At 40.0% G+C, this 11004-nt stretch overlaps 1 protein-coding gene across 3 annotated transcripts; it reads left to right on the forward strand.

Annotated features, from left to right (window-relative positions):
• The first annotated feature begins 1499 nt into the window (after positions 1–1499).
• Positions 1500–10902, forward strand: ampd1. 3 transcript variants are annotated; one of them, XM_005941633.2, is made up of 17 exons: positions 1500–1637; positions 2871–2879; positions 3811–3819; positions 4467–4632; positions 4822–4966; positions 5902–6067; positions 6158–6377; positions 6545–6674; positions 7000–7194; positions 8010–8141; positions 8287–8450; positions 8659–8785; positions 8927–9090; positions 9271–9391; positions 9811–9984; positions 10213–10323; positions 10509–10902. In XM_005941633.2, the coding sequence occupies exons 1-17, from the start codon at positions 1616–1618 to the stop codon at positions 10662–10664; spliced, it is 2211 nt and encodes a 736-aa protein (XP_005941695.1). In that variant the 5' UTR covers positions 1500–1615; the 3' UTR covers positions 10665–10902. The 3 variants fall into 3 exon arrangements, with proteins under 3 accessions (XP_005941695.1, XP_005941696.1, XP_005941697.1); XM_005941634.2 differs by lacking the exon at positions 2871–2879; XM_005941635.2 differs by lacking the exons at positions 2871–2879; positions 3811–3819.
• The last annotated feature ends 102 nt before the right edge of the window (positions 10903–11004 follow it).

The following is an 11004-nucleotide window of genomic DNA, read 5'->3' on the forward strand; positions in this document are numbered from 1 at the left end:
ATTTTGACATTTTTAATCCACAGTAAGCTGCATAAACCCAGTGCCTCCTAGCAAATCTTAACCGTTACCTGCTGTGCCTGTTTTTCATGTGTTTCCTGCTCAAAGCACGTTCTTTTGAAAGCCAAAAGCAACTGGAAGCTGCACACCCAAATCTGTATGAGTTTTAGCTCAGAAAATAGGCTTGGTTGTATATGATTACTTAAACGCATATTATTGTGTACAGGTTAAAACATGTATATGCAGTCCTGTGAAAAATAAGTACACCCGTAAGGTATGCCTAAAAGGTGATACCATGCAATACTCTGTCCAAGTACAGGCTTCAATCTGATCAAAATGCTGGGGCAGGACCTTAAGATAGCGATGCGTTACCTCACGTTATTGCTGCTAAAGGTGGTAATCATTCAGTGAGGTTAGCTTGTTCTTTTTCACGTGACTCTAAGGTGATTTTGCTGAGAAATATTTGAATAGTTGAATTGGATGTGAAGTGTTGTGTTTCTTTAAGCAATGTCACATTTTCTCATTTAAAAAGCATTTCAGTAATACTGGTCCAGCCCTTATAGCTTTAAAAGCTTTAAAATGTTGCTTGTGTAAAGTACTTTTGAAATCAAATGAGGAAGAATTTGTGGGTTAGACCAAATGCTAGGTTGTATTAGGGTTTCAGCATCTCTGAATGGAGGGGGAGACTTCAGATAGCTATGTCCCTCAGAGTCTGCCAACCGGTGAGCAGAATGAACACCTGTCCAGCAGTGACTGGGGATCGAAGATTATGGGAAGGGATTTAGAAGTGATGGAAATCAGAGAAGTACTGAGGGGCAGGAGTGTGAAGGGACTTGTAAGTGAGAAGAATGACTGAATTTAAGGCAGGACTTTGGGAGCTATGTAGAGTGCCGAGAGTAGGAGTGATCTCTTGCCAGGATATAGCGAGTTTTGAGCACTTCACAGCCTGTCCTTGACTTTACTTGTGGCTTATTATTTCAATAGGACGCTATTACAGAAGTCCACACAGAATCTGACAAATGCATGGGATCCTTCAGCAACAGGATAGAGATGTAAAATCCAGAGACAAGAGCTGACTGTCATCTGCACAGCCATGATGTTGTGCTAGGAAGCACCTTGTTGTGAAGTTGAATGTTATTGTCTCTACCACCTAATGATGGAACACTAACAGTGCAGACAGGGCAATGTGGATGTGAGCTTCCTTCTAATTTCCTTCTTCTACTTCCTCGCTAATTATAATTTATGCCAAGAAGTGGTTTATAAGTCAGCCCATCTTATGTACCACCTACCATGTTCACAGCAACTCATGCAGCTATCATGGTGTTTCATAAGATGAGTCCCCATGTATGCAAATACCTGTCAGTTTGTCAAAACACTATGCCAGCCGGGGGGGTCCTGTATGCACACAGATGACTTAAAATAGATCTAGACACATATGAGTTCCACATTACATCAAGGCATGTTTCATGTGGCCACAGCGGGTTCTGGTTACAGTTGAGCAGAGGGTGCTTAATATTGCCCAGAGCAAGCGCGGGGCTCCACACTTCCCAACTACAGTGGTCCAGTGCCTGACCACCCGCTACCAGTCCTCAGGATAGTTTAACTGAAGACCATCACCATGCCGAAAGTTTTGGTTCCAGGTCAGTTTGGGCAAAATGAAACAGGGACTTCATATATACTACACTAACAGAGGGGAGGTTTGGAGATTTTTTAAAGAAATGAACAAAGTCTTCACCAGTGGTGCTATCATTTCATGGAATTTCTTAACCAGTAGAAGACAGAAGGGTGACAAAGATGTCCCCCTACTTCCTGACTGAGATGAAGTGATGTGCTGATTTTATATTACACTGGTCACACTTTTCTGTGCAGCATGTAGTATAAACAACTGTTTAGGCAATAAATCCACATTTGTTTAGCAGTGCCATTCCAGGGGTATCTTCCTTATGGGTGGCAGTGACAGCTTTAATGGCAGCTTCACTGGGGTTAAAAATGCACATATGTCCAGCGTGAGATAGTGATCTGTGTCTGCATAACACTAGCTAACTAACGTTAATATGCACAATTCATTTAATACAATTCTATATCTATAAGATCTATTTTAAGCATGCGGTATATAGTCGTTGGTATTGTACTACAGGGGTGTGTATCAGCTTTTGGTAATGCACCTGTGGTTTACTATCAACAGTGAAAATAGCAGGAAAGGAAATACGATGAATGCTATTTGTCATCATGTTCACAGAGATTGTGTTTGCCATCCAGATAATTTTTCTAGGTTTGTACTTTCATTGTGATCCTTCTTGTAGTACATGCCCACCACAGAAAATCTCTGTCATTAATACTATTTTGAATGCTGCAGTAATAGTTGCTAATTTTAGGCCTGCCTTCACCAGGCACAGGGCAACCGGCCAGTTACATTATGCAAGAGTCTTTCAAAAGGTGAAAAGATGAAGTGCTGAAGCCTGACCACCTGCAGACAGGTTTGACTTCACAGCTAATAGAATTAAGTTGTATTCATTAGTACAACTTTTCAATTAAAAATACTTGTTGCAAATTATTTTGCAACAATTAATGCGGTAAAATATGACTGATTTTAAGACCTATTGATCAGCCACAGACAAAGTTGAGTGAGAAATGATTGAACCAATAATTCAGTTTACTAAAAGTGATATTTAGCTATGGCGATAGGAGTATTATGCAGTTTTCCAGGAGACCTCACCTGCTCCACGAGCCACTATGGATGACTTTTTTTCATCAATTGTTTAACACACTTATTTCATTGTTATTGTTGTTCTGAGATATAACCAGGCATGTTTTGTTTCCCCTTTAACCTGGACTGTCCCACCCCGACTGGGATTTTTTTGCTTTTTCACCAGAGGGAGGAAGTAAGTATCTAGATGGGAAATGAATTAGGGAATTTGAAATACAGATTCAAGTATTTCAAAATGCATGGTTTACTGCCTAGTTGTGAGGCAGTCACATCACCAAACCTGCATTTTTTTATTTGAAAGCAACCTTTTCTGATGTTTTTTTTTTCTTTTTGCGAATGAACACAAAAAAGGAAATGATGGGATAAAGTGCAAATTGACAGCATTTATTAATAAACTGTTCACATTCAATATCAGTTCTCCACAAACAGCTTGATCCATGAGGACTCAACTGAAAGTGAACATTTGCATTAATAAAAGACTTTTTGCCACCACGGAAAGCTTAACATACAGCGATGCACATATCAAGAACTTTAGGTGACAATCAAACCGTTTGGCACAGACAGCATATCCCAGGGCCACACAGTTAGTGCATCCTTATATGCATGACCATACTGCACATTTTAGTTGAAACATGTTGCTCCACTGGGAGCAGAGACACAATGAAACAATCTCTGCGTGTATTTTGAAGATGTGGTCAGCAGTTTTTTGTCCAGCTCCTGCATTTCATTCAGTTGCAACACTTACTCAATTTTAACAGCCATGTGTCCAATCCATACACATCCTCACACTGTGCCTTACATTAATGTCACTTACCCATTTATCACAAGTAGTCCAACATTTAATTTCATTATTCATGTGTGCAAGGTTTGCTACTGCATGCATTTTCTAATCTATGTTGTATTATTTATATAAATATATATATATATATATAGACTTTTATATTATACAACTTGATATCAACGTACTGTGGATAACGATAAAGTGTTTGGGGTTTATTCATGTATAACCTTCTGCATAATATTATCTAACCAATGCTTTTCCTAACACTTTCTTTTCTGGGTTTTATTCCCCATGATGCATCTCTCTCTCTTGCTGGGTATATCAGGTCAACAGAGTAAGTATGGAGAATGGCGAATGGAAGCCAAAGTCACTTCAGTATCAAACTCTATGCTAGAGATGTCACCTTAGAGGAGAATGTGTTGGCTCTTGCAAGTGCATGTAAAAAAGTAGAGTTGGTCTAGAGAGTATTTTTGTACACAGTGGGTTGTTAAATAGAGCTACAAAGGCTTTGCATTGTCACTGTCTCATATTTGTGTGTGTTTGCATTAATCTTTGCGTGTGCGTATATATTTTTTAGCATATTTTCATCAAAAACAAGAATAAAAAGCCACTTACACTGTGGCAGATTAGGTGCAATTATGCAATTATAAAGAGAAGTGGACCTGGAGTGCTTCATCAGTGTAGTCCCTCAATATGCATGATTTTTGCAGGCTATACTGGAGGTCAGAGTTTCCTAGTTGTAGTGACTGTTGCCATGTATGCTTGTGCTGGAGCCTGTACACATCATTGAGGAATATGCTGTGAATGCAATGCAATGCAGTACATCATGTCCAAGATTTTCCTCCTTAAAATTTTTTCATTTTGTAATGTAGATCATAGCAGGCAATCCTGAATGTGGCCCGCCTAGTTTAGTTCGATGTTGCATGGTGTTATATGAACGGAATGCATTTCTGTTACTTGAACTTTCTGTGTGCATCACAGAGACCGATGACAAGATGAGGGCCTTCGCAGAGCAGGTCTTTGCTTCTGAGACCAAAGACGAAACGATCCGCGATGAAATCTCCATGTTTGATGTGGCTGAGGACTGTCCCATCATCCATCATGAGATGGCCCACCATCTGCACACTGATGATGATGAGCAGAAACGGTGAGATGGAAGATTTTGAATAGTGATGCTACAAAAATCATGATTTGCTTCCTGAAAGAACCACAACGACAAAAAATCATTACATAACTTTATTATTTAATGGGGGAAATTTGCTTAGTAGTCACAACAAATATTTGATCAATTTTGACAGAAAAATTAAGCCAGACTTCACTATCTCATCTTCCACAGCAAGAAGCGCTCCCGTACCATGGCCGTGCCCACGGGTGCTTCCCAGGCAGCTGCTACTGTAGTGTCAGTGGAAGTGGACACGCCCACCTATCTGGAAGTGCCTGACTTCCAGAGAGTGGCCGTCATTGGAGACTATGCTGCTGGGGTACTGTTTATTTTCGCATAATTAAAAAACATTAAACTTCTTATGTTACACTTTGAGGTCAACCATAAATAACACCTTCGTCCAGTGGTGTAACTTCACAGTGTATTAGCACGTTGTGATGTCACTCGGAGGGGTGGTTCTGGGTGCGACAAGGTAAAAGTCTTTAAAGCTTATGAAAGTTATAACATGAACTGAATTTTAAAAGAAAGTAGTTTACTAAGCACTATGTCACAAATGCTTGGTAAGACTGACATGCATTTCAATCAGACTGGCTTTTCAATTGCAGCGACTCCTGAATTGGGTTTGATTTGGTATTGATAGCTTTAAAATTGAAACTACCTGTAGCACATTCAAACTGGGTCAAGCAGACATGAATGTGACAAGTGGTGAGTATAAATTTCACTGACTATATTTTGTTAGTGCGTGAGTTTTCTCACAGGCTACCTCCCACTATAAAAGGCCATGAGTGGAGCTCATGTGAGAGTACGCTAAAGTTTCAGGTTTCACCACCGTTGGTTTGACATTTACAGTAGAGCGAGAGAAAACTTTGGAGGAAGTGACTTTGCTTTAACTTTGGGCCTCACATTTGTTAAGATAAAGGTTTGTTCACTGCATATGCAACATGTTATGTTAACATTACACAGAGCAAATGACTGATTGTGTAATATATACTCTTTTTTAAAAAAAAATTGCCATTGAGATGAGATTGGAGCAAATAAAAAGTTCTAGTACTTAAATTTGTTTTAACAGTATAGTCTCCATCTGCTTCATCCATCCATCCAGTTTATCCAGTTTAGGGTCGCAGGGGTGCTGGAGCTCATCCCAGCTGTTATAGGCCAACCTGGACAGGAAGCCAGTCTGACACAGGGCTAATGTGTTTCATCAATTCCACATTGTTTAACAGTTAACTGTTATCTCTCGTATGTGCTATTCAGGTGACCATGGATGACTTTGAGCTGGCATGCAGGGGTCTGTACCGTGCTTTAACCATCAGGGAGAAGTACATGCGACTGGCCTTCCAGCGCTTCCCAAGAACAGCCTCCCAGTACCTGCGTCAGACTGAAGGAGAATCTTTCAGACCGGAAGAACAATTGGAGCCAGGTGATAATAAAAGGAGATCAGGGTTAGCATGATTTGAAATGATCTTATGTAGAAGATGTGTACTTAATTATATGTCGCATCTATCCTCAGTCTTCACAAGTCCTCCAAAGGAAGGGGAAGACCCCTTTGATGTCAAGAACCTGCCAAAGAATCTGGGCTATGTTGCTCGTATGAAGGATGGTGTGATTTATGTGTACAATGACGCTGCAGCTGCTGACAAACATCAGCCAAAGGACATGCCCTACCCAGACCTCAATACCTTTATCGATGACATGAACTTCCTCATCGCTCTTATTGCACAGGGCCCAACGTGAGTCCTTTAAAAGTGCTCATTACTCTGTTTTTAGATTTTAGAACTGAAATTCATCTGATTTCAAAAAGTGCCAACACAATTTCTCCTCATTTTTGTAATTTAGCTGTAATTCTTCCTAGGTGAAAGTGCTATCAAAGCACAATTATTTCCACTTTATTTTGCAGAAAGACTTACACTCACCGCCGTCTTAAGTTTCTCATGTCCAAGTTTAATGTGCATGAGATGCTGAATGAGATGGAGGAGATGAAAGAGGTGAAGAAGAACCCTCACAGGGACTTCTACAATTGCAGAAAGGTAGTTGCTTTAAACCTTCTGTCAATTTAATGTGAAGTGACATAAAATAAAATACCAGTGTGATTAGCACAGTTGCAGGATTTTTCAGAAATCTGTGACTATCAACAGCTTTGTGCTGATTTTAACTGGAATGTGTAGTAGAGTTTAAGTAATGTCCTATTTATATGTTGTGCATGATCACTTCACACATTTTCTATCATCTTCCTTACTTCCAGCTGCAGTGCAGCTCGTGGTGTCTTTAGCTCCCTCTTGTGACCGATCACATGTATTACATTGCACAAACAAAAACCTCACTGATCACCCTGCCATCTCTATTCCTTTCCAGGTGGACACTCACATCCATGCTGCTGCCTGCATGAACCAGAAGCACCTGCTGCGCTTTATCAAAAAGTCTTACCGTGTGGATGCTGAACGTGTAGTGCACAACCTCAAAGGGAAGGAGGTCACCATGAAGGAGCTCTTTCAGTCCCTTAACCTGCATCCATACGACCTCACTGTGGACTCCCTGGATGTGCACGCTGTGGGTTTTTTTTTTTTTTTTTTAGTAATCTAACAACTAATAACAGACTTTTATTATAGTAAAGTAACAAGGCACACATACTGACAGGATACATTTCCATGAAAGCCATTAAGTGTTCAAGATAAGAATAAAAATATGTAATAGTCAGATAATAACAAAAAAAATAACCCAAACATTATAATTGAAAGATAAACCATCAGTTTTATATTATCTTTAAAGGACTGTACACATAGAACATAAAGATTATAGTGCTGCCAAATTTACCATTTACCAGGACTTGTACCATGATGACCAATGCGCAGGAAAAACTGCTGCTGGGTGAGCAACGTGTGGCCTCACCTCTGTAGGCCACACATTGCTAAAACCTGAAAACTGGATCAGATTCAGTAAAAGGATTAGATGTTACAATCCCTTACAATGCATTGGTCTAAATGGAGAAAGTCTTGGAGGATGGCTGTTATGAGGAAAAGCAGCCCAGAAAAGTTACCAGCGGCACACATCGTTGTGTACCTCAACCTTCGTTCTTTTACCCAAGATAATCTGCCATTTTTCCTTGGTTAGGTTTAGGGATTAGAGATCTGATCTAAATGATCATATTAAAATTTGGGGCACATCATCAGTAGTGGACCTTGGATTCATCAAGTGTTTCGGCTATAGGATAAACTTCTTTTCTAATTCTTGAGGAAATGTTTAAATATCAAAAAGTTTGTATTCTATAAAAGCAAACACTTTTATTAAAACCAAATGTGTCGTGTTGCCTGTTCAGTTTTATAACTTCTTTGGTCTAAATTATCATCTTGTATCTTTCTCTGAAGGGTAGACAAACCTTCCAGCGTTTCGATAAGTTCAACGCCAAGTACAACCCAGTAGGAGCCAGTGAGCTGCGTGACCTGTACCTGAAGACAGAGAATCACATCAATGGAGAGTACTTTGCCACTATCATCAAGGTTAGTTTCAAACGACTTCTCTGTAAAACTGTATAACTGTCACTGTGGCAGCTGAAGATCAAGGTTGTTATAACTACTTTATTAATATTCAGTTTTATACACTGAACTGGTGATTTGAGCTTGATTTGATCTTTGGGGAAACCAGGAAGTAGCCAGTGATCTCGAGGAAGCCAAGTACCAGTATGCTGAGCCCCGTCTGTCCATTTATGGCTGCAACGCCAACGAGTGGAACAAGCTCTCGAACTGGTTCGTCAGGCACAGGGTTTACTCCCCAAACCTCAAATGGATGATTCAAATACCTAGGATCTAGTAAGTTTTCAGTCTTCTCTTTGTTCTGTATAAACACACCAAACTGTCAGAGAGATGGAAAACTCTTACATTTATACATTTCATGCTTTTTCTTTTTGTTTGCCTGCATTAAAGAATATGCATTCAAATACTAAAGCTACCTCTACTGCTACCAAGAATGGATGAAATTTTCATTTAAATAATGCCATTTGTCCATGTTCTATCTCAGCGACATCTTCAGAGGCAGAAACTTTGTGCCACACTTTGGCAAAATGTTGGAGAACATTTTCCTGCCTGTGTTCAAGGCCACCATTGATCCACAGTCCAGTCCTGAGCTAAGCATCTTCCTCAAGCATGTGAGTCACTGTTCAGACACAAAAATACATGCTGAACCTTGATTTCCAATCCACACATAAAGATATAGCTGTAGAAAAGATTCAATCCGAATACTACGGTATAATCCCGGGATAATCCATTGTTTTCTACTCAATGTGTAGGTGACAGGCTTTGACAGTGTGGATGATGAGTCCAAACACAGTGGCCACATGTTCTCCACTAAAAGCCCCAAACCAGAGGAGTGGGACATCGCCAAAAACCCCTCCTACACCTACTACATCTACTACATGTATGCCAATATCGCTGCCCTCAACCAGCTGCGCAAGTGAGTAATGCTATTTCCATACATGCTTTTTCTTTCTTCATCCTATTGGATTGAAGCACTCGGATTTCTTTCTCAGAGATCATTATTTTCTCTAAACATTTACAGTGAGTATATATTTAACTCTTGTCTGAGTATGTCTGCTACTTTCTGTTGTATCATTCCTATTCTTCTGCTCTCCAGACAGAGGGGCATGAACACATTCATGTTCAGGCCTCACTGCGGAGAGGCTGGTGCCATAACCCACTTGCTGGCTGCATTCATGACTGCTGACAATATCTCTCATGGCCTTAACCTCAAGAAGGTCAGTCCTCTGAATGCAGCATTTCATTTGCCTTAAAATGCACTTTAATTCATATGCATGATCAGGCAATTGCCAGACCAAGCAACCATAACAATAGTCTTAAAACACAATATAAGTCGAATCAAAGTAGAAAATGTTTTTTTTTATGTGTTTGCCTATACACCACATTTTATATAATATCTGTCTGACAAGTTAACAGTGATAGATTAAGTCAGCCTAACTCTTCAGTTGAATGTGGCCAATGATACAACTGACATGTAATTCTAGTATTGAAGTGTAAAGTTCAATTTCAGATTTGGCATGATTCTTGTGAGCAAGTTAAAAGTTGATTATTGCCTATTTATATTTTGTGTTGTTATATTTGTTAAAAATATGAAGCTTGTAAAGTCACTGTTTTCCCCTCAACCCTTCACAAACAGAGCCCCGTGCTGCAGTACCTGTATGTCTTGACCCAGATCCCGATCGCCATGTCCCCACTGAGCAACAATAGCTTGTTCCTTGAGTATGCCAAGAACCCGCTGCTTGAGTTCCACAAGAAAGGCTTGGTGGTGTCTCTGTCCACCGATGACCCCATGCAGTTCCACTACACCAAGGTCTGAGCCTTTGGTGACAACATAGACAAATACACGCAGCCTGTTGTGCTGTTTATTGTTTAATATGTAGATGGACAGAGATGGTCAGCATTGATGATAAACACATTCTGTAAATCAGATAAATTGGTGTTGTGTGCAAAATTTTTTTAATGCAATCTATTTCATATGATCTCAAGTTGAAGCAGGAGTATTCAGTAATATCAGTCTTGTTTTTTTTAATGTCCACAGGAACCTCTAATGGAAGAATATGCCATTGCAGCTCAGGTGTTCAAGCTCAGCACCTGTGACATGTGTGAGATTGCCAGGAACAGCGTGCTTCAGAGCGCCCTCTCTGATGAGGTAAAACAGACACACACCTACAAGTCTGTACTTGAGTCAAAGAGAATAACAAGAGCCAAGAGAACATTGCAAAATACATATATTCTTAGTGACACTATAGTGAGAACTACCAAAGGTGGTTTGAAGAACTTTGACTGTAATTGCCAGTTAAAACATTTCTTTGTGGGGTTCTTTTTGCGCTGCAGGAGAAGCGCCACTTCCTGGGTAAGGATTACCTCAAAGAGGGTCCAGAGGGCAACGACATCCGCAAAACCAACGTGCCTCAGATCCGTATGGCGTACCGCTATGAGACCTTGTGCTACGAGCTCAACCTCATCAAGGAGGGCTTGAAGTCTGAGTAAACCGACGGAACCCACCCTTACTTAGACACTACTCTCTTTTGTGATATGGAAAAGTTTCTACGTTTGTTTATCGCAGTGGAATCTCAAAGAAACTGACCATTTAAAATACAGATGTTCTCTCTATTAAAGGAAGAAATGCTTTTACAATCTGCACATCTGTGACTTGCACATTACAGTATGTTTTTTTCAGTTGGAGAAACGTGTATAAGAATGGAAGGAAATAAACGGTGCAATTGCATTTCTGTGGTCGTTGCCAAATTGTTTACCCGACAGGAAGATCTTGTCCTACTTGTCCTACATTTCTTGAAAGCTGTTTACCTTATTTATTTAACGTTTAGCA

The sequence above is a fragment of the Haplochromis burtoni genome, unplaced genomic scaffold, assembly GCF_018398535.1.
Source record: "Haplochromis burtoni strain Fernald_Lab_line unplaced genomic scaffold, NCSU_Asbu1 Contig_307, whole genome shotgun sequence".
Classification (NCBI taxonomy): domain Eukaryota; kingdom Metazoa; phylum Chordata; class Actinopteri; order Cichliformes; family Cichlidae; genus Haplochromis; species Haplochromis burtoni.